Source organism: Dendroctonus ponderosae, unplaced genomic scaffold (assembly GCF_020466585.1).
Source record: "Dendroctonus ponderosae isolate FM_Combo_2020 unplaced genomic scaffold, Dpon_F_20191213v2 Dpon_F_20191213_2, whole genome shotgun sequence".
Classification (NCBI taxonomy): Eukaryota; Metazoa; Arthropoda; class Insecta; order Coleoptera; family Curculionidae; genus Dendroctonus; species Dendroctonus ponderosae.
In genome coordinates this window covers 18,992,639-19,020,543 of record NW_026018165.1, presented here as the reverse complement: position 1 = coordinate 19,020,543, position 27,905 = coordinate 18,992,639, and the positions used below count along the sequence as shown (strand labels likewise).

Genomic DNA, 27,905 nt, shown 5'->3' with positions numbered 1-27,905 from the left:
TAAGTTATGGGCGGGCTTCAAAATACTCTTACTCAAACGCCCATTTTTTTGAATTTTTAGACCCGATGCAAGATTCATCACGTTCCACAAAGACGGCTCAGTGGGCATACGATTGACTGGGGGAAATCATGCCGGCATCTTCGTCACGGCCGTCCAACCTGGAAGCCCTGCTTCACTGCAAGGCCTGCAACCTGGAGATAAAATCCTCAAGGTAGATGCAAACTGCTCAATTTGCTCGTAATTTCAGCCAGACTGTGCTCAAATGACGATACTTTCAGGTGAACGATATGGACATGACCGGGGTAACGAGAGAAGAGGCCGTCCTTTACTTGCTGAGTTTGCAGGATAGAATCGAACTGATAGTGCAGTTTTGTAAGGAAGAATATGACAGCATAGTGGGTAAGTGGCGATTTAGAATCCCTCGGTCCAGATGAGATTGAGGTGTTTTCAGCGTCCCAAAAGGGCGATAGCTTCTACATCAAAACCCACTTCCACTACGACAATCCGGCCAAAGGAGAAATGTCCTTCCGATCCGGAGATATTTTCCACGTCATCGACACTTTGTACAATGGGGTGGTTGGATGCTGGCAGGTCTTCAGGATAGGTAGTTTTAAGCGTTTAAAAAATGTTTTTTCTAATTGCGATGAATGCAGGTCGAAACAACCAGGAAGTGCAAAAGGGCATAATTCCTAATAAGGCCCGAGCGGAAGAGCTGGCGACCGCCCAATTTAATGCAACGAAAAAGGAGATGTCCGCTAATGAATCAAGGGGTAGCTTCTTCAAGCGCAGGCGAAGCTCTAATAGGCGGTCGAAAAGGTGGGGAATTGTAATGGGGCAATGGAGGAGTTGGAAGTTTATGTTATTTGCAGCCTGGGCAAGGAACATTGGGACGATATCCTATTTTCCGACACCATATCAAAGTTCCCAGCATACGAAAGGGTTTTGCTGAAACATCCAGGCTTCACTAGACCGGTTATTCTCTTCGGACCCATTGCGGACATTGCGCGCGAAAAACTGCTCAAGGATTTTCCGGACAAGTTTATATCGCCACGTAAGTCATCGGACTTCCCTTCTCCAACCAGTTTTTGAGCTGCCCATTTTTTTGGGCAGAATTAGATGCAACCGTCGAAGAAACCTCCAAATCCCAAAAGACAGCTTCCAATATTATACGACTGTCGGCCATTCGCGATGTTATTTCCACTGGAAAACACGCTCTACTCGACATAACACCAAATGCAGTGGAACGCCTGAATTACGCTCAAATGTATCCGATTGTGGTGTTCTTCAAATCGGAGACGAAAATGGTTATTAAGCAACTGCGGCAAGGACTACCAAAGTAAGTTGCGCGGGTTTAGCTCGTGCAGGCGAGTTAATTGTGGATGTTTAAAGGACGGCTCACAAGAGCTCGAAGAAGCTGCTGGAACAGTGCCAGAAGCTGGACAAAGTCTGGGGTCACATATTTAACTCCACCATCACGTTGACGGATAATACAGACACTTGGTATAGAAAAGTGAGGGAGGTGATCGATAAACAGCAGAGTGGCGCCTTGTGGATGTCCGAGAGCAAGGTATTTATTTATCCGTTCTGTTGAACTAACTTCAAACTGAAAACTAAAGGGTTTTTCGGGTTTTTAAGCCGTCGTTCGGTAGAATTTCTTCGTCAGTTCAGTTCTGCGGAAGAACTGAACGCGGGTTCTGATGAGAACAGTGTAAGCGTTCAAGCAAACGTCAAGGAGAAATTCTACCGAACGACGGTCTAAAAACCCGAAAAAGATACCATTCGTTTCAAGAAATGGCCTCGAAAGTCTATCTCTTTTGATAACTTCAATCTATTGGATGAGGGGCTAAATAATGCACCGATAACTTGGTGGTGGGCTCAGGATAGTAACAAAACGTTTATTTTCAGGCTTCTGGCTTCTTTTCCGACATATACTTTCCTGCGATTTTTCTCCAGCCCAAATCCACTAATTCCCTACCGGGACGCAACCGACAGTCTCGTCCTCGAACCCGGAAAACTCCATTGTCAATGTACAGTTCCCCTCAGTTCATTCATCGAACATCCCCATTTTTAAACCCCTACGTTCCCGGATCCGATCACTCGCCTAGTATGTGTCGTGAATGTTCATTCTACCGGGAAGATTCTTGGAACATTCCCAGCGATTGCGCCCCTACTGTTTCTAGGGAATGTTCAGTTTATATTCCAGACCGTGCGTCTGAAGAATCCACCAGATTCGATACTTTTACTCCGGATGCATCCAATCGCAATACATTGACGTATGAAACTGAGCAAAATAATAATTATGCAAGTACTCCAATTGGTTTGGCACTAAATAACAACAGCGAGTGTTTTGATAATAACCATAGTTTGGCTTTCGTTCGTAAAAAACGCATTTCGGATGAATCCAACGCTAGTTGCATGCAAACCACTTTCAACACTCCAGAACCGATTTATCACGAATGCAATGATGTTAAGGGGTTTAGCAACAAGCTGTTGCCCATTTGGGAGGAGACGTATGGGGAGATTTGAGTAGAACATTTTAAGAGTAAAAGTTTAGCGTTTATTTTTGTACAGGATACAATATTCTAGCTGCATTCTACGGCGTAAAATGGGACATTTCTCTGCTCTACCTGGGCATTTTGTCAATATTGCCAAAAAATCGCTTAGAATGGTTGACTCAGTGGGATCTAGAGGTGTTGAAAAAGTATTGTTATATTTATGCTCTAAGGTAACGAGATTCAACATCTCTAGTGTGGGCAGAGCCGACCAAAACCGCCGTAAATTCAAGCAAAATTCAAACACAAGGCACGACAACACTCAGTTCTACTACAGCTCATACTTTGCCCTTTTGTATAACAATCTAGAAGTACAGGGTTATTGATTCAACCTTGGCCACCCTGTTTCAACATCTAATTTGAAGTCTAGAGAAACATGTTAAATGCAAAAGTTGTAGATATTAACCTGTAGTTTATTTTAGGATGGTACTAGTTGATACAGGGTGTCTCAAATACAAGCGAAATTCTAGTAAGAATTGGAAGTAGATTTTGAGTATCAAAAATTGAGCTTGTCAAATGTATAAAAAATCATTAAATTGCAAATTTGCTGAAATATTTCAATTCCAATTCTTACTCGAACTTTCAAGCTCAACGTTTTATATGATTACAATCGAATTGATTGAATTGAATCATTTAATTTTTAAGTTTCGTTATCCCTCTATCGACCCATGTCATCGCCATCTCAGTGGAATAATTCATTGAACTTTCCGAAATTTTTGTTTACATAAAAACATGGACAAGTCGAAAATTTTCGAACATTTTTTCGATTAGCTCTGGAAAAAATCGGAAACTGTTAGTTTCTCATTATGGCATTCAAAAATCATTAACCACATCTATTAGCTATGTTTCGCTCTAACTAGAATCCATTCATCATCATTTTCTGATTTTTGCGAAGCATTTCAGTTGATCGGTACCATAATTTACCAATTACAATGGAGTAAATAGAGTTTTTTCCTTCCACTTTAATCGATTTGAGATGGAGCTGATTCGTATTTGTCTCAATGCTAATTGGTATCAATTTTCACCAATTTTAATGTCATTTGACAATTTTATTCAATTTTGAAAAGGAATTTTGGTAAGGGACGGCGCAAACTTCGTCTTTCCCTTATAGCTCATAAAGGATTTTTTTTTCAATCGTCCAAAGTCTAAAGTCAAAAAGTATATAGGTGGATATGCTTGCGATTTTTTGGATATTTTACTTTTTTTTTCTCTAAAACAAAGCTTCCTGTCGGAAAAAGTTATTCTTTATAAAATATCTGGCTCATCCGAGGGTATTTTTTGTAAATTTCCAGCTTCCATAGTTTTATGGTTTAAATATGGTTTGCAAAAACTCGACCCAATCAATCAGCCGTCTGAAGCTTCCTAAAAAAGTTGGTATTCATGTTTTTGCCACGATCAAGCGAGCCATTGACAACTTTCCAAAATCATGCAAAATGTTGGGAAAAAATTCGAAATTTTGTGATGTCAAATTTTTGAGGTGTGCAACTTGAATTTGCGACACCCTGCATCAATTGGTATTATCTTAAAATAAACTAGACGTCAGTATCGACAACTTTTATATTTAACATTTTTCTCTAAATTTCAAACTAGAGGCAAAAACGGGGTGACCAAAGTTCAAACAATAACCCTGTACTTACCTTTAATCATTCCGCTTGGCATTTTCATAGATGTTAACGCTGCATGTTTATGTGCCCATTGTCATCTTCATTTCTTGTAGCCCGAAGAATCGCTTTCCGACGATTTCCTCTTCCCCATGTCATCTCTTCGGCTTTCATACGCTAGTTCGCCCGAAAGCGACCTGGAGCACAGTCCGGGACCACCAACCTCTCCTCCGGGAAGTGGTCCGGGACCGACTCCTGGACGACTTACCAAAGCCAGTTCGGATCCGAGCGTTGTGATGCCGCTGGAAAGCACTGCCAGCGACGCGTTGCCCCCTTACCAGGTAAGCGTTTAGCTGTAGATATTGGCGAGCTGTTGGTGTTGACTCGAATGGTTTTCAGCCCACTTACGATACGCGGTATGGGTTTAGCAATGGGAGCAATCAACAGGTGTCTTCGGAAGTGCCGCCAGAGTCGCCGCTTACCAAGGATCCGTCTTACACGCTTTCAGACCCCGATATTCCCTCGTCGCTAAACGCCCCAGAATTTGGCAAATCGGACATCTATGCGGCAAACATTTACAAGTCCAGCGAGTATAAGGCAGGAGAGTTTTCCAGTCCTGATCGAAGCCGGGATTACGGCAGCCCGGATAGGAGGGAGTTTAACGGAGATAGACTGCAGCACAAAAGGTACCTCCTGATAAGGCCTATAATAAGGGGCTGGATAACTAACTTTTGTAGGCAACCCAGTGGTATGCATGCTCCATACAATCACTCCAAGGCCCATAGCTTGAATGCGGAGCAGTCCGTTCCAAACTCGCCCACGACTAAGGAGGGCATTTACGGGCAAGCGCCTGACTTACCACCACGAGTAGACAGAGCAGCTAAACCTATGGGGCTTCTTACCACTCCAAGTAAGTTCATTCTTGATTTTCTACTAACAAATTGTGATCATGCGAGCGTTTGCAGGTAAAATACCAAATGGGCGAAGTGCCCATGAAAGGTTATTTGGAACGAAGCCGGCTGGAACAGAAGGAGCCGAAAACGGAGGGTTTAGTGACAACAAAGCTGGCTCACTGGAGCGCCAAAATTCGAAATCGGTAAGGCGCACAACCGTTAGACCTGCAGAGCTAAAAGTGTTTTGTTAGGACTCCCTTTCAAGTTATGATTCGTACAACAAGCAACCGCCCACCACACCTAGAATAGGGCCAAACCTGCATGACGATCTCAAAACTACCCTGTCGAAAATCGACCCTTCGCATCAAAGCAGTCCGTCCAGAGCGCCTAGATGGACGGACCAACAAAATCATCATCGGTAAGTTGGTAGAAGGGAGGATTGTAAAGGATTTACGCTGGCTTTTGCTTGGTCAATAGACTAGGGGGGTCCAAAATGGACTTAAAGTACGGACTGCCACCCGGGGACCCGATAAACGACAACAGTCCCAGACATTCCAGAGAAGTGATTGGGGGATCTAGGGAGGAGAATGGGGGGCCGAGCGAAGGCGTCAGCCCTCGAGGTTCAGTGGAGAGGGACATGTACCGGTAGGTAAAAAGCAGCCTTCGAGGTTTTTGAAGGAAGCTTTGTTGATATTCGCAATGTGAAACACTTGTGGTTGCTTTCAGATATTCCAGATCGCCCGCCAAACAAAATATTCCGAGTAAAACTCATGTAGAGACAAAGACTGACTACGGCAAATACAGGTAAAACACTGTGTCCAATAGAAGACCGTAATACGGGACTAAACGTAATTCGTCCCGATTTAACCAACTTTTATTCTTTTTGATGTCCCCATACTAGGCCTGGGTAACTCAGTGAATTTTTAAGAGTTGCAGCGCAATGCTACGCAAATGGCTTGCTGCGCCAACCCAACGGACCGGCGCAGTAACTCAGTTCCGTTGCTGGGAAAATGTTGATGACCAGTGTGTTTAAGGGTCATTTATTAATAATATTTTTAAAATTTCAGACCTTTCCAGTTTTAGCCAAGTTACTCTTTCTTCTAAATGCTCAATTTTCTAAAGTTTCCAGTTGCCAAACTTTTATTAGTATTTTCCGTTAAAAATGATGAAATAAATTTCGAATCCGTGGTCGCTTTGTCAGAGTTTGTTAAAAAAACGTGTTTTTTTTTAGGTTTGACTGATTTTTCTTGCTTTACTTTCTACTCAAAAACGCTCTATTTTGTAGTTTCACTTAAAAATACTGACGATCTGGAGGTCGTTTACACCAAAAATTTCAAGATGATTTTATAGCTTTGTAAACATTTTTCAAAAACTTTTTCAGCTTCGAATTCGAGACAAAAACGAAAATAAATTCCTCCCGTTTTTGCTCGAAAAAAACGATCACAAAACTAAAAGTTTTTAATGGAAAAAGCAAAAAAAGCATTATTTCCTGATGATTCTCTTCTTTTTTGACAATAATGGGGTGTTTTCAGCCAAAATTACAAAATTAATTTTTCTAGAAAATTCGCCTCATTCATGGGTTTGCAGGGAACTTTGGAAAACCCATTTCAGCTTCAAATTTTTTACAGAAACCAAATCATTTTATTCAGTTTTTTACCGAAAGTAATTAAGATTATCTTGGAAAACGGCCAGGAAGCAAAAGTTTACAAAAAATTCGCCGGCCACATCGCTCTGAAGATATTTAAAGTTTCTTTAAATCTTCAGGCCTTCTAGTTTTAACAAAGTTTCTGTTAAACAATTCTTTCTACGCAAAAATCGCATTGTTATTTAGTTAAAATACTAACAATATTCAGGTTTTTCTGTGAAAAATTATAAGATAGGTTTTATTGGAACACTCGCCTCCTTAACCGCTCTGCAAACACTTTTGGAACACTTTTTGCAGCTTCCAATTGTGGACAAAACCCTAATAATTAATTCTGGGTCTTTTCCAAAATTATTTCCCCCAACTGAAAAAACGAAAGTTTATAATCATTTACTTGGAAAACTCTTGCAAATTGGAGTTTCTTCACTTTTAGGTCAATATTTCCAAACAGCACTGTTTCTAAACAGAAAAACCGGGTTTTTCTCAACGTTTTACTGTAAAATACTGACAAACTGAATCTTTTATGCCAAAAAAATGAAGAATTCGATTTTACAAGAAAACTCGTCCACTTTCTTTGGACTAACTTCTGTTTGATCAAAGTAGTACAACGTTACTCAGAAAAAATGTTTATGACTTTCTTGTTAGATGGACAAATTCGAGTCTCGGGTCTCGTAAAGCTTTAACTTATAACTGATTAACCGATGAGTTACAAACACAGCGTCACCCAGGCCTACCCCATACTGGGGCGTCTCATTTGGAACACAGTGCAGAGCCCCAGCTATTCATATGTTTTTTTCTGATTTAGTCGGAATAATAACGCAAATATGCCTCCTTCACATCAAGCCCCGCCTGAATACACGCGCGCCTCCCATCAAGACCTGCGTGATTCGCAAGTGGGAATTCATCAACACTCCCCACTGAGAAGTCCGCCATCTAACATGAATGGGTAAGTCAGCAGGCCGCTCACCAACGAACGTTTCCTGGAGGGTTTTGTGAAAATTGCAGATACGATGTGGGTCCATCCAGCCATAATGCGAACGCCATGAACGGAAACCAATACAAGCCCATTCCGCCCCCCAAGCCGAAAAACTATCGACCTCCTCACAACCAGAACTATGGGCGGGGCGATGCGATGATGCAAGCGGGGCCCGTGTACCAACATGGCAAAAGCCACAGTAATCCTGTTGTGAGTTGGGGTTTTAAAACTTGTGAGTGAAGCATTTGGAACGAAACCTTGGCATTTTCCATTTCCAGGATCCTCGCAGCAACCAAAACCCTCACAACTACTACTACAACTCGCCGCCTCCTCACTCCCAAGCAATGTCCCAGCATGCTTCTCCCTACTATCCGGATCGACAGCATTCAATGGGCGGGCACTACGACATGGCGCCGCCCTACCACGAATCGCCTCGTCGCCATCCCAGCATTTCTTACGCAAGTCGCAGCGAGATTCAACCAATCGCGAACCAGGACTATGGCCCTCCCATGGGCGACCATCACATGGAACCTTCGGCAATGATGGGCGACCATCGGCCGCCCCCCGTTGTCGATTTGCAAGGTTCGCGGGAGCAACGTGGCTCTGCCTTTGAGCTTTACAGAAAACCCGTAGGGCATAATTTAAGGTGAGTTTAAAATTGCCACAACCTCTTAAAGGTGCGTAGATTGAGCTTCTACTTCATTTTTTATCGTACTTTGATGTGGCATGGGCGGTTCAGCATCTTGTCTTTACCAGCATTCTATATTCGAGTTTGTACACTGGCTATTTGCTGTAATTTGTATTGTAAAATGTTTTTTTGTCCCGTAGGGTGGTCTATTTGTTGGACTTTTAGTTTAGGTATGTTGTTGGCGTGCTTCGTTTGAGTTGTTTTTTCACTTGGTTGTTTGCTCTAATCCATTAACTTTAAAGTGTTGTCACACACAAGTGTTTTGAATTAAGCTCCTAATTAGGAAAATGTGTGATTGTTGTTGTTGATGTTTGGACTGTAGCATTTTTTGTGCGTCGTTGAAGCTGGTGGGTTTTTCGGGCTTTTGAGACATGCCCAAAAGTCCGAAAAACTCAATAGTTTCCATAATTTTTTTGCCCCCATATGGCAAGTGAGCATGGTGGTGGATTGTTGGCTTTGGTTTTGGATCTAACCAAACCTCGAAAATGTGTAATTAGGAGCGTACCTAGGAGACATAGTTTCACCAGAGTGTTCTAGACTCACTTAGGCAATGCAAGTTGTTTGGCAAAAATTTGAACGATAAGCGTTAGACTGTTTAACTAGTGTTTTTGCTAACTCTTCGGCTGATAAAAAGAGATGCGCTTAGTCTCCTGGGTACCGCAGCCCGTCGAGTATCCATGCCATCAACTAACCCAACTGAACGTCATCTCTTTTTATCATTCAGGGGCGTAGAAGAGCGGCAACCGGCTTTTTATGGATCGCAGCCTAACATAGTGCAAAAACTAAACTCATCGTCGGCTACTAACTCGCCAAAAATCAAGCCTAAACTAACTAAAGCGCAATCGTTTAAACATGCGAAAAATGATGGTGGCAGCGCTTTTAGTACGCCACGACTGTTCAGAAAGTGGTCGTTTGGACGGAAGCACAAAGACGGAACGCCGAAAATGTCCAAGAAGTTAACATTGCAACCGGACAGCATCACTGAGAACCAGGTAAAAGGAGGTCAAAGTATCAACTCTTCGTTTGCTTTACTATCACGTGCGGGTTACTTAAACAATGGATAGTTGATGCTTGCCCAGACCAGCTTCTAGGCAACCTTAACACAAGAACTGCATTAGGTGATCAAGGATTTTAACAAGAACGCGCAGGATTTTTCAAGGCCCACTAAGCGTGATATCACATCTGGCTATGTGGATCACAGGGGCGGGACCCTGGTGAATCACTACTGGGGCGTCTCTCTTGAAGTGCCCGAAGGCGCAATTAGCCATGGGGAAGAGAAACAAATTTACTTTGTTATTTCCGATCCGAGATTGTGCGATAACGGTCCACCATTGGACCTGGAGAATGGTAAATCTTGCATGGTAGTTGGGGTTTAGGGGCACTTTTCCATGATTGCTAATACTAATATTGACGATTAATTAAAAAGTGCATTTGTTTCAACCCTCTTTGGTAAAATGTAATTGCAACTACTCAACTGCTGTACATTTTAAACGGCTCTCTCTTCAGTTGGACTGAGAAAATCACTGTAATATAGCCAGTGTACATACAGATTTTGTAATTAGCTTTCTGATTTTCGCGATTTTCTAAAATATTAATCGGGATCCGGTTTTTTCAGGTGAAACAATGCTGTCGCCGTTAGTAATGTGTGGACCACAAGGTAAGTGCTTAGCGCTGCTATTGTAAACATCTAGAAATGCAGTTTTGTTTATTTATAGTTAAGAATATTAGGTAAAGGCATCAATATTTTTTGTTCTTTGTCGTTTTCAGGTACCGAATTTCTAAAGCCTGTGATTTTGAATATTCCACACTACGCTAACACTTTGCCCAGCTTGGGCATCACGCTAAAAGCGACCGACTCCGAACAAGATATTCGCACTGATTGGGACAATATTTTATTGCCCAGCAATCATGCTGCAAACAGTGTTGCTGTTAAAGTCGATCATTTTTAGGTGTTTTTTAGTTTAGTCGGTTTACCCAAGTAAGATTTTTTGCTCAAATTCGTTGGCAATTCGAAGTATACATACATGTAGGATAAATTCAATTTTTCTTAGGTATCGCCTTGTAAATACGACAACGAATGAGGCTTAAGCAATACGTTGTAATCTCGTTTGTGATCTAGCAAATCAAATGGATGCATACTTTTTAAGTCCAGTTACTTAACATTTTATTGTTGACTATTAGATGATAATGTTATACAAAACAAGGAATATTTAGGACGTTTTAGGGCGACATCAGTTTAGGTCTGTAGTGAGCGTTTCAATATGTGTTTTACATAAGTAGAGTTGAAATGTTCCAATCGACAGTGCGGGTTTTATTTTTCTGGTGCTATTCTTTGAGGCTCAGCGAAATTCAATTAAAATTATATAATAAATTAAAATATTCCTATTGACTCAACTCTACACAGACATTAAAACCCCATTGTATAAATTAATGCGTTTTATTGGTTTGACACATAAAGTTCAGAAATATATATTTACGTAATAATTTGTGTATATTATTTGTAATAATATAGCTATGTATATAACACACACAAACTTATTTATAATGAATATAACTACAAGTAACAGCATTCTTACATATTTTGAGATCACAAAATATATAATTTAATAACAAATTTAACAATTCTCGAAAACGATTAATGATCATCCGAAATAGTTCTAAATTCTAATAAAATACACTGGGATTGCGTGCCGTAATGAGAAAAAGTCATGAAATGGAAGTGTGAATGCAACCGATAAATTCCTATATTGCTACAAATTCAAAAAATGGCAGTCAAATTTTTATTATTATTAGGAACAATTTTGAATTTACTTTTTTCTCAATCGGTTACACTATCACAATTCGCATCGGGGATGATGGCAACTGAAGCTGCCAAGTCATAAAACTTAAATTACGTTAAATACTGTAAACCTGAAGGTAAAACTTGAAAGCTATATATCACAACATTCTTAAACAAATTAAATATGATATATATTGGGCATCCAATAAACAAATATACTGATGAACTACGTGTGGAAATTGAACATAAAGAAAAATTATTTATTATGCCATTATCCTCGTGAGTAGTTTCATCAACATATTTTTGCTGATACAGTGCGGTGAATAATTGAAATAAAAAATTTAGTGTTGGTACGAAAATATGTATTCCAAAAAACAGCATTCACACTGAGGGGGAGAAAGTTGAAAGTAAACAAGTCCATTTTCCGAAAAGGTCGACTTTGAATAAACATTAGTTGCACGGAGAACTGGTGTAGCCCTGGTTAAAATAATACATATTTTTTAAATATTATTAACTGTTTGTTGCACAATACTGAATGTCGAATAAGGCTAGCTTTAATTAATTCTACACGTATGGATCTTCGCTTACCTCCACTCAATTTGCCATTGCATTTCTAATATACTTTGATATGCGCGTACGCAACTCTATAATTTATACGGTAAGTATACGAATTGATTGTTATAATTTGTCTTCTTAAATATTCCTGAGAATGCATTCTTGTCCCCGAATCATTGGTCAACATTTTAAAATACAATGGCAAGCTCGAAGAAGGGACTTTTAACGCATAATTAAGTGTTAAAATTAGTTAAACTGAACTGAGGATGGTTTCCGTTAAAAGTCCTTGCCACGTTATTATTGCAATCACGCAAATTGCTCACTCACGCATCGATAAAAGGTAATATACTGGGAGATGGTTTGCACCATATTTTGTACTTTAAATCGTAATATAGATAAAATTCTAACAAGTTTCCCTTTTGCCTTATCTCTGCAACTGCATAATGAATGAATGATCTTAGAAGCATTTTTTGTTAAACAATCGAGAAAAAGGAGTAAGATGGTTTTTAGGCCAAGACGTTTTCAAATTATCATTAAGAAGAAAACCTAAAAAAAGTGTGCCTTGTTTCCCGCCAGTGGTTTGTGATCATCATAAATAAAACGATAATCTATTTCAGTGCATTGTGCATTCACAGAGATTGAAACCCAGTCGTTAACCAACTTTCAAAGTCGAAAATAACTTCAACAACAAGAACAACGTCATTCCAAATTTGGTAAAAACTAACAACTACATTTTTATATTCTAAAACGACTTTCTCAGGATTTACTCATGCGTTTGTACAAAAAGCGAATTTTTCAAAACAGACTCGGACAAATCGAATTTGTAGGATGCCTTGAATTGATTGCCACTTTTCTGGTGTAAAACTGTGTTTCTGGTGTTCTTCATTGTAATCCTTTGGAATTGGAATAGAGAACACTGTAGTTAACGATAGTTTTCCAGTGATTTTGAACGAGTTTTTTACATCAACATCAGTGTCGTGCGTGTGTTGTGCCGAGCTCTTCGGGTACGACACTGAGGTCGATTTCATCACAGGCATCTTTAGATCTTAAACGTGGTTTAACCTCTTAAACGGGTTCCACCAAAACGTAAAACTTGGTTTGTGTTTTACTTGTCGCTAACCGAATTAAACTTCGGTATTCACTGTAAACTTAGTTTTGATAATTAGTTTGTTTATTGTGAAAACCGTCCTAAATGATTATTTCCTTTACTGATGTAAGCAAACATCGAAAGGGTCGATCAATTCAAGTGCACAACCTTTGAAATACGTGTCTACAAACCCGCACCTGTATCTTCGAAAAAACTTTCTTCCACCTAAACGTGTTACGCAATATTTACAAGGACTACGTTTAAACGATAGTAAAACCTGGTATTTGTACAATGCCTATCAATATACAGAATGTCTTTTTACGTACCTTAAATAAAAACGCTCTAATTGACTCTTTAAAGTTCCTCTCGTGATCTAAAAATAAAAGATCTAAAATATGGATTTTTGTTCGACAACTATTTACAACAAGGGCCCCAATGTGGAAGGTTGAAATGGGTAATTGGAGAATTGTTCACTATTAAATATTCAGTCAATAGGAGATGATTATTCAATTATGGTGTTGCTTCCCATCTTAGTCCAGTTTCAAATGAAACATTTTTTGTCAAACTTCCACCCCAATTACTAACAATTTGCCATCAACAAAAAGCGAAAGTTAAGCAAAAGTGACCCTGCACGAGTGCATCACAATAACGGATCATTCCGGTGTCGTGTTTGTGATAACGTCCACTTCTCTATTACTGGTGACACTGTTCGGAACACTATTAGCTACACTGGCAACACTGGCAATCACACTTTTCTGATGCTGAACTGTAGGCGATAGAGGTGACACGCCCCTTTCTTGGACCAAGGGCGAGTGGATGATTATGGAAGAACTAGTTACTACGTCGTTACTGGAGTCTTTGATCAAATTACCTCTAATTGGCGTGTTATTGCTATCGGCAGGACTTATGAGATCGTCCAACTGCTCTCTGAGAGTGGACATTTCGCGCTCCAGATGCTCGTTTTTCTGTTCCAGCTCAATAATTCGCTCCTGATCTTTGCAGCGACTGTCCAAGATGGCTCGCTCCCGTTCCTTGGACATATTTTTAAAAAGTTCTAAAATCTTCTCGCGAACATCCTCACTATCGACACTTTTTAGAACCTCTTCCAGTTTGATGTAATCCAAGTTGTTTTTTTCCGATGTTTCCGAAGCACTATCTTCAGTGTCCGTCGAGAGTTCGATTTCCGGATTGTATTTCGGCGGAACTCGAACGGAATTATTTGCTTGAAGAACCGAGACTGTCGCATCGACTTTTCCTGCTATTGTTGTTGCCGCTGTTACTAGTTGGGGATTGCAAACCTCTTCAACTTCTTCCTGAGATAAAAAAATATACCTAGTCCCAGTTAGCTTGAGTTGGTCAGTGGCTTACTTTAATAGCGTGGCCGTTCGTCAAGGGTGATTGAGCGATGGGTTCAGATTTAATCGCTGGAAGAACCTGGTCCTGCCCTGTGGAAGTACTTGAAGAACACTGCTGGATAATTTCACTGGTCGAATGTAGATGCGCCCTGCCATATCTGTGCTTTTTAGGCACAGGAGGCGCCAGCGCTACATTCGGCTGGTAACTTCGTTCAAATCTAAGCGAAGAAAAAATATCATTATTGCCAACATTTTCGACCATGCTAACACGCTTTTACCGTTCAGATTCGGACATAAGTACCACCTTTTCCGGGTTCTGTAACAGGGGCGGATCTGCGGCACATCGGGCTGCCATCTCCAAAGCATTCGCACTTCGCAGCTTCTGTTCCCGAATGCTTTGCGAAACGGGCTTGAAAGCGCTTCGATGACTTCGTGCATTGAATTCCTAAAAATTAATATAGTTTCTAACTGTCTACTAGTAGGTACTCTAATTGTTTCGTCAAAACACCGGCAGGCGATCGATTTTTCTGTCCGTGTTTTGACGAAATTTCCAAGGAATTTGCCGCGGATCAGGTCTGGACGCGACATTAAAGAAGATGTAGACAACGTAAGAACGCATTTTTGACTTCGGGCGAACGGGACGAACAAAAATTAATATTTGCGTTATTTTTATTCGTTGCGTGCGTCGGATCCGAGCAAACGCGCGGTTGATTTAAAAATGGCGAAGAGAAGGTAAGCACGCATTTTTTCATCGTATGAACGAAACAAAGAAAAACCAATATTTGCGCTATTTTAAATGAGAGGACACCCTGTATCGGGCGCATCTTTAGGGATTTTTCATTCGTCCAAGTTAGAAAAAATATATCAGTTTCGTTCGTTCGATGCAAATAAATGCGTGCTTATCATCTCTTTATCTCCTTTAAGGTAAGCGCGCATTTGTTCGAGTCGGACGAATGCAATAAATAAAAAAGGCGGTTGTTTCGTTTTCTGGCTTTTCCTTTCCTATTTGGCTTCGTTTTCGGTCTATCCGCTTGCAAAGTTGCGGTTCAAAATAATTCTAAACTGGTATTAGACCACCATGTGATTAATGTTTGTCTTTGGCGATTTTTTCAATTAGTTAGGTTTCGCAGTTTAGGTTCATTTCAGTATATTCTAGAGCGATTTGATCACATACTTGCAAACATCGATGAATATAGACGGGCTCCAATGCGAAAAGCTGTTGTTGCATGATGGCAGCAGCTGCAACGGGCAATGGAAAAGGTGGCACCCTGCCCATCGAGCCCAAATATTCTTCCAGTTTCTGTTTTTTTGGCGGCAGTTCCGATATAGTTGAGTTGGCCGCTTGGTGGTCCTTGACAAGATCTGAAGCTGCAATCTGAAAAAAAACAACATTTTTAAATTTGAACAAAATGGCTCAAAGTGCAAGGAACAAATCCAGCTCAGAGACGTCTAAAATTAAAATATCAACTTGGACCATTGCAGAGTTTGGCCACAAAACATTGAACTTAAGCCTCCAAATGCTCCCACCATGAGTAATTAACATATAACAGATTTTTGCCCTCGTATCGACCAATATTTTTTATTCGAATAAAAGACATAACACGAATAATAGGTTATAATACAGAAGACTCCGCGAGTTTAAAGTCCAAACGCCCCCTGGTGGCTAAAATTATAGCTAAACGTTAACTAGTAATTTGACACTTTAAAACTAGTTTTGTTGACATTGGTGTCACATTAGTGGTTGTGATTTGTTTTGCTTCCTTCTAATCAACTTTTGCAAGATCAAAAAAAAATAGAAACAGATCGAAAAGTGTGTAAGTATTGTTTTATGTTATAGATGCGATCAACTCCAATAAATAAACAAGTCTGACAAGCAACTATCACTCAACAACGAGTAATTTGACGTTTTGCAGCGCGTTGCTGAACTCGCGAATAGCCAAGAAATCGATGTCAATGCCATTTTTCAAATGTCACCTTTTGACGGTTGTAAATTTTCAAAAGCGTGCTTTTGATATATACGTGCAAGAGAAACTATGTTGGAAAATTCAATGTCCTGTACACCACCAGAAGTTAGAGATCAATCAGTCTCAATAGAGTCGATCAGTCACAAATGTTGGTTTCAACTTCCCACCTTCAAACAGCTTCTTTTACTGGATCTGGATACTGGATAACTTACATATTTTGAGTGACATTTGCGCTATTTAAAACAATCGTGTTTTGCGTGTGGCAACATCGGAAAAATAGGCCATTAAAACGACTTTCGAGACCGAACTTGAAACTTATAACTTACAAATTGCACGTAAACTTTAAACTAGGATCAATAGTTGCCGATAAACCTACGTAGTTCATTAAAAAACACATGTCGGATACTTTGTGACGAAAATACCTTGAAAGATATAATGACAGTGACACGCTCAATTTGTCACATTTGCAAGATTGCCTAGACAAACATTGTTGCCGCCCTTCTGATCTAGCTTTTTGCAAATATCTCAGCGTCCGATAAAAATTACTTGCTTTACTATTTTTCATGTACTCTCTAAACACCCCCAGAGGAATGACACCAATTTTGAATCACCCCGTATAATCAACGAAAACAACAGACGATCAAGAGCAAGCAATATCAGATGATCCGTCCGGCGTTATTATTGCAGCAACTAACAGTGGAAATATGGATGATTTATTGCATCGGCAACATTTACTGCACTATCAAAGTGGTAAATCACCAATAATCGCGTAACCCTTGATTATCCAGTGGTGACGCAAGCGGCGTAATTAGCCCCCTGCGATATCGATCGGCGTTTACCACCCTCGCCTACCCCAATGCAAGGGGTGTTGTTGCATCTCACGAATCCCGACTGACAGGCCGGTGATTAATGAGGCGACTAGACGCAATCCCCCATTTTCACTCGTTTCGGAAAAATGCACCGTCATCAACATTAGTGCCATTCATACGCTCGCGTTCATTCGCGGCAAATTGTTTAATTTGTCACCTGTGGATAGTCGGGGCATGGGGAAAATTACCATTTATCTTTGCGCCTTTGATTGGTAATTATCCACCTTCAAAAAACTAGCATTTATACTCAGAAACACACTTTGCGGCTGCAATTGGCGACTTAAAACATTCGAAAAAAAATATAAATTCATATGCATAAAACACGGCGAATGCGTTGTAAGAACACACGTGATTTATTGTAGGCAATTCATGAATAATTTCCTACAAATATGTTAATACACATGTAAATAATTTAAACTATAATTGCCAACTATAAATTTAAAGCGCCATATTATAATGATAAGGTATACTATAAAATGCATAATTAAAACACACCATTTTTACGACCTGATATTAATAAAAAAAAGCTATGAAAATGTTATTAAAGACAAGCGTTTAACGTTTGAAAGGGAAAAAGCGACAGCAATTAAATTTGATACACAGTTGAACTGGCCAGAAATGCGAGATAATTGTTTTCACAAAAATCTACATGGTTTACCGAAAAACAATCCTCGCCCCATTTGAGTAAACATAAAACAGTGCCTTTTTCAACATCATTATACACGCCCATTATAATTCAACGTGAAGCATGAAACATTCTCCTTGAATTTTTATCGGTATCTGTACATAACAATGCGAAATGCTTCATGATACTTGCAAATCGCAGACAAAGCTTATGAATTAACACATCAATGCCTTTAAAAGCTGCATACATGCATTGATTTACCTGCCTGTCTGGATTGTATGTAACGCAATTTTTTCGCTTAACAACTCTTCGCAACGGTTTTTTCGCCCAAATATACAGGAATGATTTGTTCATATTACGAAACCCTGATGCTCCGACTACTTGGAAAGTCGTGCAAATAAATACAGTGTTAAAGATTGATTGGAAACAACTGAGCGGTGAAATTAAATTGGATTTGCGTTGTTTAAAACAATCCATTCTTTACAATGATGGCAAAATTGACCTTTTCGAATTTTCGATTATCAGTCCGTTATACAGGATGACCCGTAATAAAATGATCAACAGGGTACTGCAATTTTCTTTGGATAAAAAATCAAAAACTGATCTAAGTTTCATTAAGAAAATTTCTGAAATGTCTGGCTCATCTGCTTTTGATGGTCAGGTCTTCAAAAAAAAAACAGTTTCTTGTAAAATCTTGTATGTGTACCGACGTCAGGGCCATATTTTGCTAAAAACTCGCTTATTTTTTCGATATCTGACGAACGCAATTCTGACGAAAACGCTTCCAAAAGACAAGACGGGGGTCTAAAACTTTGACTTGTCGCACAGTTAAAAACTATAAAACGCTTGCAAATAAATTTATTATAAGAGAACATTATCGCTTACCAGGACGGTTGCAGTGAATGTCTGAAATTGTGAAACAAGAAGGAAACAGAAATCAGTTTTTGCGCAAAAGCTACGAATGCTACAAGATTTTACGAAGAGCCCAAAAATGTTTAAACGGACTGGTGCATCAACTCAAAAAAATTCAGTTGATTCCAGTCATCAAATAAAAAGTTTTGATAGCTTTTGTACAAAGACACTCAAGAATTTCTCAGTTGCCCAAAGCGCATGAACTCTGTTGCCTCATAAAAATCTGGGTTTTACCTACATAAGAACAAATTGAGAGCGATATTTATTAAAATTCCCCGAATATTTCAAAAACATAATTTTTTTGAAGAAGTTTGACTACCAAAATAGCAGACGAGCCCGACATTTCTTTCTGAATAAAACTTATTCTGAGCCAAAGAATGCCTGAGAGCCCTTCTGATCATGTGTTTCTGTATAATGTTTATGATGTCCCCTTACGCTTTAGGTCTGACTTTTAGAAGTGTTTTTATACTTAAAAAAACGAAATCTGCATTTGCAACTTCTCTTCGTTGCAGTTTGAATTTTTAAAAACAAGCTTTTAAGCGATACTCAATCGCCCGACTAAACTTCACAATAAACGAAAAAAAAAACAGTTAATAGAAACTTGGAATTTTTGGCACATTAAATGGCCCCTTTCTCCGACAAAAAAACCATTGACAGCGAAACAACAAAAAGAGTTATTTTATAGCTTAAACATTCAAGTGGTTCAGTTTACTTATATTACGATTGGCAATGAAAACAACATTCCGAGGCGTATTTCCACTTTGCATTCCAGGACGCCAAGAAAATGTATCAATTTGTAGCCGCACGGAATCGACGAAATTTGTCATTTAACAAATCAGGAATTTTCAAATGCTGCACATGACCAATTACCATTTGCAACTTGTTATTTATAGCGCTATATTTTTCCTACACTAAATCGTTTGAAACTCGGTTTTTTCGATCGGCAGCAACAGCACGAACATTTTTTCTCAATTAAATAAATACTTATTCAAGAGAGTTGGTTAGACTTTCGTGCCTTTGCTTGAAACTGGTGAATTTTTCGGGCTTCAGGAAGAAAGTTTCAATTAGTTTGCGAAACCCAAAAGTGTAAAAATCACAGTTTTTCTACCGCGCATTGGGACATCTTATCAGGTTTATGAAACACACATTACCCAAAAAAGCTGATACACCGGCCACTAAACAAAGCACCCTTCCGAAACTAGTTTCGAATGCAAAACAACTCACTCTCACCGCCTTTCACATCCGATTTTTTGCCTCGGTAACTTTTTTTTGGGGCTAATGTCCATTTTGTCAGAGGGTTTGTATGGGGGGTCGATTTGGTTTTTTGGCCCGGACTTTTTCCGGCAGACACACGCAGTTGTTTGTGCGTGCACGAGCCTCATCAGGGATAGTTTTTGGATGATAAATGTGAACCGCACCCCGATGTATTGTTTCGCATGCAGGTTGCTCGTTCCGGAGTGTGTCAAGCCCATTAAAAGAACAGCCAAAAAACAGTTGAATTTTATTTTCACTCATTTTTAGGTTTTCTATGAAAATTATTGTGCCGGAATTTAGGCGAGAAAATCCAACACTGAAAGGCCGCTCTTTTTTTTTGATTAATCGAAAATTAGCCCCGTTCCTTTCCGAATTAGTGCCATCATCGCTGCAAATTAATTTTCGTCTCGACGGGGGTAGAAATTCAAAATTAATTTGTCGCAGTGATCGTTTCGACAACTCGTAAATCTTCGCAAAGAAAAACACTGTCGCCAGTTATCTGACTTTCCCGGCGATTAATCTTAATTCCGCACTTTTTCACGAGGGCACGAGAGATGGTTGGTGGCTCGGCTCCCCTTTTTGGCACGTCCACCATAATTGTTTCGTCTACCACTCACTGGATTTTTTCAATATTTACTTTCACTCACTTTTTACGGTGCTCTCAATCCTAAACATTTACAAATTTTATTACCTTATACAAAAAAAGATTCATTTTTTCAATGCTAATGGAGAGATTATTTCGAATTTCGATTATGCAACCAGAAAAATCACTCAAATCAGAAATAACGTACTCAGAAGGAAGACAATTATCATTATAGTCACGTACCAGCGAGGTAAACCGTAAAAATGATCTCGTGGCTTCCACAAATAGCGCCCAAAAAGACCTAAGTTTGCGCGTAAAATAAATTCAATATAATTTTCTCCATCAGCTTGCTCCTCCTGACAAAGGGATTGATTTAAAAAATGCAAACTCCAGAAACGCTTCTTTGATACCAACTGAAACCAGAAAGTTAAGTGTTGTTTAAAGTACAAAGCGAGACGCCAGGGAAAACCTTTAAGGCCAATTTACGAGGAAAAGCCTTTTTATAAACGACGCCAGTTTGAATCTAATGCATTTTACATAAATTCCAATAAGCAATTCTCAGTTCGTAGATAATTTGGAGCTCAATAGTTAAGATTTTTCTCGAAAACTTGAGACAGACGTTGAAAAACGCTTTATAATCCATTTTCGGAACGAAAAAGCGTCCTTATACGCACTAAGTACACACAAGTACTCGTTAAACTGACAAGCAATGTAAATTTCACAGTTTGTTTTGAACAAAGGATAGTTTCCCCCAAACAAACTTGTGGTTCGTTCAGTTTTATAAAAAATGTGCACGTAAACTTCCAAATGTTCTTTAAAACGAATCGAGGAAATTATCCCAATCCACAAAGAAACGTCTTAGCTTGTTTATTTTATTAAATTGTGGGTTAATTTTCCAAAACCATCTAATGATCCGTTGATTGTCGTTGTCCATGATTTCTTCAAAGTTCTTAGACCATTTGACACGCAAGATTCAAACGTTTCTCGAAAAACACTGTAGAGAAACAGGAAAACACATTTTAGTGCATTTTATGACTAAAAGTCCTCTTTACACACTAAAGCAATTTGAATTTCATAGTTTGCTCTGAACAAATGAGTTTCGGGAAATTTCCCTAAACAAAACTCAAGTTCATTCAGTTTCATGAAAAATTTGCACCTAAACTTCCAAATGTTGTTTAAAAAGAAACGAGGAAATCAAGGAAAACCTTTTTCAACCGATTCAAGAGAAAGGTCTTAGATTGTTTATTTGACAAACTCTAGAGAAACCGGAAAACAGATTTTAGTGGATTTTACAGCAAAAAATATTTTTTATACACACACGCGATTTGAATTTCACTTGCTTGTTTCGAACAAAACAATTTTGGGAAAAGTTGCAGTGGAAATTGTCTAGGTTTCTCTTTCACCTTAACCGCGTTAAATATTTTCTTATCTATTTTTGTGCATTCTACGGCGGATTTGTGTGCTGCATTTGATTCTCCGATGGCTCTTCCATGAAATTTCACTCGACCTTTCACAGAATTTCGGAAAATTGCCTTTATTCCAGCTTCCATCTTTTCATCGACTGTTCGATATATTTTTTCGGGTTTTCTCAGGTACTCTTGCATCATCTTACATCATCTTACCTGAATCTAATTGTTCGAACAAGAAAAATTGCAACATCGAAATAGTTTATTTATAAACGACGATAACTTGCATTCTGCGAAAAAAGCAATTGAATTTGGTTCGAACCTGAACATTTTTCACAGATGAAGAAAAAGTCATCAGCAGTCTAGACTTCCGAGCATCAAAACTGTAAGCTAGATGCGAGTAAAAAGGTAAAGTTTGCGAAATAATCCCAGTCCTGCAGTGTGTTGAGCCCCATTCATTCAGCCAGCAGGAGCAGCAGCAGCAAGTTCTAAATCCACTGCGGTACATTCTGGCCCGAACTGATTCCAGTGATTCCCTTCTCGACATTTATTTGCTTCCCTTTTCAGTCCGCCAGTCGTTTAAGTATACTTTCTAAACCCTTATCGGCCGGTTTACGGTGCTGCTGAATGGCAAAAGGAAGGTATTAGGGAAAGGTCGGTTCGGATGAGCAAATTTATCGTCCGCTCGAAAGCAAGTCCCCCCCGCTTTTATTTATTTACTTCGACTGGAATTAATTTTTAAATTCGTCCAAATACTCCATCTAGATGGAGGGCAAAATCCCTACCAAACACCCTTGCGATTGTGAACCCTTTAATAACACAAGTGTTTTATTCTTTTGCGAATAAAAGCCCGCGGGATAGACGGTACATGAGGGGTGGTCAAGACATATAAAAGGTGTCCACAGGATGTGCACGTGGGAACTTTGTGTGAATGGCGAACTTTTTTTCATGCGATCTTTTCAATGGAAAGAAATGGGTCGCAATGGGGTCGGATATTTTCAATTTTAACTCCCCACGATTCAAGGTCTAGTTTTTAGCTAATGCAAGACCTGAAATAATGCATTAAAACAACAGTTGCTCCATGGGGATTTTGAACTTAAGCTGGATAATCGAGAAATAATCCCTCTTAGGTACCCTACCTATATGGACGGATAAATACATCGATTTATCATTGAAACCCGGCTAGCTACTGTGCCTTGACTCCTCAGTCAATTTTCCTCCAATCGATCAATCACTGAATCAAAAATGTCCTTTCCACCACACTACAATGTCAAATTGAACCGAATCATCATGCGCCTGATTATTATTAAGAGCGCCATTCCCTGCATAAATATTAATATATCCCATTGTTTACTTGACCCTAAATAATCCGCAACATTTACTACTTATGTTTATTTACTTTTGAGTCGAGTACCTCGCTCAGCTCGAAGAAACTAACGGAGCATCCAAAGCCGGGGCATGAAATGTTAAGACCCGATCGGACTGGTTTCATTCTTTATTATTCTAATATTAAATATTATATCACACGGGGACCTGGATCTGAATGGCCAATTGGCTTGGACTCAAGTCAGAGTCGGAACATCGGCTGAATCGACTCTAAAACCAGGCTAAGAATCAAGAAAACAGCTCGGTAGCTGCCAGATCGACTGCACTTTCATGAATCATCACAACTCTATTTTCCATCGCTTAAAACGCCAGCTTTTCCAGTTCAGATTCCCTGCCAAACAGCATTCAACGCACTGCACTGCTCTGAGCTTTCACCACACACAAATTCAACTCCTTGTAGCGCTTACAAGTTGTCTGATTTTTATCCGGGATGAAGAGCACATAAGCCAGAGGATTAGCCAGGTATTAGTGTCAAAAATATGAAGCTGCCTCCTTGAGGGCTGTCTGGGAATATTTCTATTGCTAATACTTAACGGCCATTGGACTCGCATTGTATATAACAAGTCATGGGGATTGATGCTATCACGAGATGTTCTCAGATGTAAAAAAATATCCAACTGTTTCAAGTCAGTTAAATTTTAGCTGGATATACGGTATTATTCTTGGCAAAATGAGGGTAAAACATTTTATTTGGCAATTTTAAATGCTCAAGTTTGGGCCACTTTAACTCGCATTTTCAACAGTTCCTCAACCGTACAAATAAAAAACCCTGCTCTGTGACGGTTTTTCAAATGCGCCCCCATCTGCGCTTATGGCTGCAGTAAAACATAGTAAAACTCCCAAATCGCGGGCATTGAATTTCTATCACCATATAAAAAGTTTGAGATAACTAGCAAATTTCCATTCAGAAAAAAAACACCTTTTCGGTTCGTCTGAAGACTTTTCAGGTAAAAAGTAGACAGTAGAGTATTTCGGGTAAAACGCATAATCATCCAGTAGACAAGTAATTTTTGCTAAAATGCATTTTTTTAATGGCGCTTTGAGGGATAAATACTGGGACTGTGAACAGCATTGAAGATAATCAGGATAGAAAGTAGTACAATTCAAATTATTCGATTAATTCAAAAATATATCGCATTGAATTGCATAAACGCATCAAATCAATGAAATTTACGTTTTTTTAACGCGGCAAGTGTACAAAGTACGAAACTTTTCCCGGAGTGAAATCATTCGAATCAAAGACGCGAAAGAAGTAAAATAGGCGTTTGTTTGCTGGTGCAAAAAACAGACACAGTTTTTATTTTCGTATTTTACATAAAACTGGGGATTTTATTTGAATCCGATTTGCGGACTAAAAACTGGCGCTGAAAGTTTTGAAGACAATGAACCAAAACAAGATAGTGAAATTCGAATGATTAGATTGTGAAACTGATCGAATTGATGTTGATTTTCGCATCAACAAACAAAAAAAAGAAAAGTTTACAAGTTTGTGAGAAAGATAAGGAAGGCGATTGAGATCAAAGTACGAGACTTTTCCCTGAGAACCATTCGAATAAAGATGCGAAAGAAGTAAAACAGAAATTTGCTGGCGTCAAAAATAGATACAATTTTGGATTTGTCAATATCGATTTGGAACAAAACAAAGGCCCTTGTGCTTCTACCAAAAACATGCCACAGATATGAACGCTTAAAGCTTCTTACTGCCGCGTTCTTGTAAAAAACTTGAATTCTCCCACTCAAATTCTCTTTCAAACCAAAAAAAAAAAAAGAAAATACCCAAGCACTCAGCCCATTCCAAACAAAACGCGCTTGAGGGCACGTTTTATGAAAATAGAGCGAAAAACTGTTCATTTCCATTCCATAGTACATTAACCATGAAGGCAGAATTCGTCGGAGCGCCAACCCTGCCCCTAATAGAACTAAATACTTTCTGCTCCAAATGGGACTTTCCCTTTCAGTGGCTCCGAGCCCCGTCTTGGGCAATAAAGGGCACATAAATTGGGCCGAACTCCGCCGGCAAATCCGGGGAGCGTCTCGAATAGAAGATCTCAATGAAAGGAGTGGGCGGGCGCCACCCTCAAACTCCCTCAAGGGGCGGCAGTGTCTCGGCAGCGGGACAGAGACGTAATGAGACAAAATTTCTACCATCAACTCGCAGGGGGATTTATTGGGCACTGAGCAGAAGACGCATCAAATTCATCCTGAAACTTGAACATATGCAACATAAAAGCTCACTTAGTTAGGGGGTAAGTTAGTTGATAGGTTCAACCTTCAGGTTTCAAACCACATAAATCAAGATCGATAGCGGGTTGCGGATAAATTGGACTGGCTTTATTCCGCCAAATCCCGAAAAGAAGTAAAGCGATAAATAAATTATTGACTTTATTCCGCTGCTCCGCTCCGGCTGTTCCATTGTACGGCACAAAAGACCTCTAAACACGTTCTAATTTCTAATTATCCCTTTCTCAAACGGCTTCCAGTCCCAACCCCATAAATCCCGATATATCCCGAACTTCCGAATTCGGCAAATTCTTTCAATTCCCCACGACCGGCTTTTTATGGTGCGCCTTTTGTTTCCCCCCACGTTCCGTCGTTGGAGGCCTGTGGGGGACCCCGCAATTTCCCCAGTTTCTTTTTATCTGTTCGACGATAATCGTAAATTAAAAAAATATTCTCTCTCTGGGGTGCGTATGTGAGGAAAAGTTGTCGCCTGAAAGCCACCAGATTACCCGGACCCGTTTAGATTTTAAATTTTCACATGCTGATAGAAACACATTTTAGCGGGATGAAGAGATCAGAGATGAAACACTGTGGAAGTAGATAGTAGAATGAGATGTTTGCACCGTGGAGATTTTGAACAGAAATTGGGCAAAGAACTTCCTCACACGCTGTGTCATAAAAATGCGCCAAGAAGCTAATGAAAATAAGACTAGAATTAAAACAATAAATGTCGCACAACTAACCATTTAGACAAAAGAGGGGAGAAAGAGAAGAACTGCCTTGACTGTTATGCTTCCAGTTATTAAATGCTGCTGGTCATTTTACAGATTCTTCTGCTAGAGAATAGAAGCCTTTTCTACCTTTCTTCCTCGGCTCAACTGGTACAAATACTTTAAACTCTTTGCATGCATTTCTAGGATGATTATTTAATCGTTGCCTGGTTCCAGGCAGGGTGTCCCGTAAGCATAAGATCACAAGAATACGATATGTTTTCATTAATTTCAGCTCAATTGAATTTTTCCGTCAAGAAATCCTAGAAAAAAATGCAGAAACCCACACGAACTCTCCCAAAACCAATCGGCCGAATGCTTGCTATTAAACTCAGTTGCTGTTTACACTTGAAACATTTTACAGCCAATTTAAAGTCGGTCTTAAGCCGTGTTTTTACTGGTGCTTTGGATAAATAATAATCTTCTTTTTATCTTAATACGGCTGTGTTGCCACAATAAAAAGTCCAAAAAAATCTCCTTTTACGAGATAATAAAGTTTTTATACGTGGAACCGCGTCCTCTCGGGCCCATAAACATGTCTCGCATAAACAGGCTGTGAAAGCAAACGGTGCTCGGGAATTATGGATTAGAACAGAGAACGTGGGCGAAACAAAAACAACTCAAATTCTTCATAGATGGTATTCGAAACTGTCCCAAAAATTCCGGGTTTGAATAATTGATTGAAATCGCCGGCAACACCGGGCACTTTGCCGTGCAAAACTGTATAAGACCACGTTTTATTGTTGGTGCTAAGTGTGTTTGTCCGTTAATAATTAAGGTTTTGTAAACACTTTAAATGCTTTGTGCGGAGCGCCGAGGACGAAATAGGGGAGACAAAGGTATTAATAAGAAATGCCGAAGGGAACGAGCACAATCACAGGCATAATAATCAGCCCGAAGGGCTGCTGAAGTCGAATAATTATCCTCAAATAAAATCGTCCCGGTAAGCAAGTTAATTTTCAAGTTTCGACCGGTTTATTCAACGCGCCAGCGAAAGCCATTTCTGCCAGACATGTTCGGAAAAAAAAACTTAATTTCCGCCTTTCAAACGTTTTAACGGCCTGTTTTGTCTACGTTAATTTTACCTCGACTTGTATACAGGCGCATCTCGATTAGTGTGAGGCAACAGCTCTTTCGTCTGTTCTAAACTGTTATTGTTAGATCATTATGAAACACCTCGTTAAATACTTGTGTATGTGTATACTTGATGTCTGGCATGAGAGTGCTGTTCAAATTGTATAACTACCTGTACCGGGAAAAAGTTACATTCGATATCATGCAGGCAGGAAAAACGGTCTTGGAAATGTTCACAGAAAGTGCCACATTTCAAAGAATGGTAAATGGAAGACTTAACGGACCAATGAGGATTTTCAACATGTACGAGATAAAGCGGGAAAAAGGGATCTAATCGTTGAATGATGAAGCATGAAATAGAGAGTCAAGCTGATCAGATTGCATTTTTGAACAGTGGCGGTTTTCCACATGAAAGTGAAGCAACTGATAACTTGATGACAATCGCCGATAGCAAACTTTGAACACGAAAGGCCTCTCATGGGACCGGATAAGCAAAACTGACTAGTGTTCCAGTGGCTAGTGAAAAATTAGTCTACAAAATTCATCTACACTTGACGGTCGCAATAGAACAAAAAAATTACCGCGCCCTTAAGAACGTTTGAGGAGCAATTCCAGATAGAGGAATGAATGTAATCAAAAAGTAGCAGTAAATCGTGAATAAACGGCTGTGTGAAAATAGAACAGAAAAACCAGAACGGACGGTCGGTCGGTCGA

General features: G+C 39.5%; 2 protein-coding genes across 9 annotated transcripts in view; one reads left to right on the top strand and one right to left on the bottom strand.

Moving 5' to 3' along the window:
• Window positions 1–10,836, top strand: part of LOC109545296 (tight junction protein ZO-1) — a 33,420-nt gene extending 22,584 nt beyond the window's left edge. For 2 of the 6 annotated variants that reach the window (XM_048664194.1, XM_048664196.1), the window contains exons 8-29: window positions 61–211; window positions 279–399; window positions 452–604; window positions 654–816; window positions 870–1,051; window positions 1,111–1,336; window positions 1,390–1,567; window positions 1,906–2,301; window positions 4,270–4,494; window positions 4,553–4,839; window positions 4,891–5,063; window positions 5,119–5,249; window positions 5,298–5,464; window positions 5,524–5,691; window positions 5,773–5,850; window positions 7,494–7,634; window positions 7,694–7,874; window positions 7,943–8,310; window positions 9,077–9,344; window positions 9,471–9,699; window positions 9,968–10,009; window positions 10,120–10,836. In XM_048664194.1, the coding sequence (XP_048520151.1) occupies window positions 61–211; window positions 279–399; window positions 452–604; window positions 654–816; window positions 870–1,051; window positions 1,111–1,336; window positions 1,390–1,567; window positions 1,906–2,301; window positions 4,270–4,494; window positions 4,553–4,839; window positions 4,891–5,063; window positions 5,119–5,249; window positions 5,298–5,464; window positions 5,524–5,691; window positions 5,773–5,850; window positions 7,494–7,634; window positions 7,694–7,874; window positions 7,943–8,310; window positions 9,077–9,344; window positions 9,471–9,699; window positions 9,968–10,009; window positions 10,120–10,301 (4,210 nt within the window). In that variant the 3' untranslated portion in view covers window positions 10,302–10,836. Of the gene's footprint in view, window positions 1–60; window positions 212–278; window positions 400–451; window positions 605–653; window positions 817–869; window positions 1,052–1,110; window positions 1,337–1,389; window positions 1,568–1,905; window positions 2,302–4,269; window positions 4,495–4,552; window positions 5,064–5,118; window positions 5,250–5,297; window positions 5,465–5,523; window positions 5,692–5,772; window positions 5,851–7,493; window positions 7,635–7,693; window positions 7,875–7,942; window positions 8,311–8,492; window positions 9,345–9,470; window positions 9,700–9,967; window positions 10,010–10,119 lie in introns of those variants that run through there. The other 4 variants (XM_048664195.1, XM_048664197.1, XM_048664200.1 and 1 more) reach the window with 4 other exon arrangements.
• The window catches only part of LOC109545298 (ski oncogene), a 56,837-nt gene continuing 39,705 nt past the window's right edge, over window positions 10,774–27,905 (bottom strand). For all 3 annotated transcript variants that reach the window (XM_019915897.2, XM_019915899.2, XM_019915898.2), the window contains 4 exons: window positions 15,303–15,503; window positions 14,407–14,573; window positions 14,142–14,346; window positions 10,774–14,086 (listed from right to left, as the gene is read on the bottom strand). In XM_019915897.2, the coding sequence (XP_019771456.1) occupies window positions 13,427–14,086; window positions 14,142–14,346; window positions 14,407–14,573; window positions 15,303–15,503 (1,233 nt within the window). In that variant the 3' untranslated portion in view covers window positions 10,774–13,426. The remainder of the gene's footprint in view (window positions 14,087–14,141; window positions 14,347–14,406; window positions 14,574–15,302; window positions 15,504–27,905) is intronic.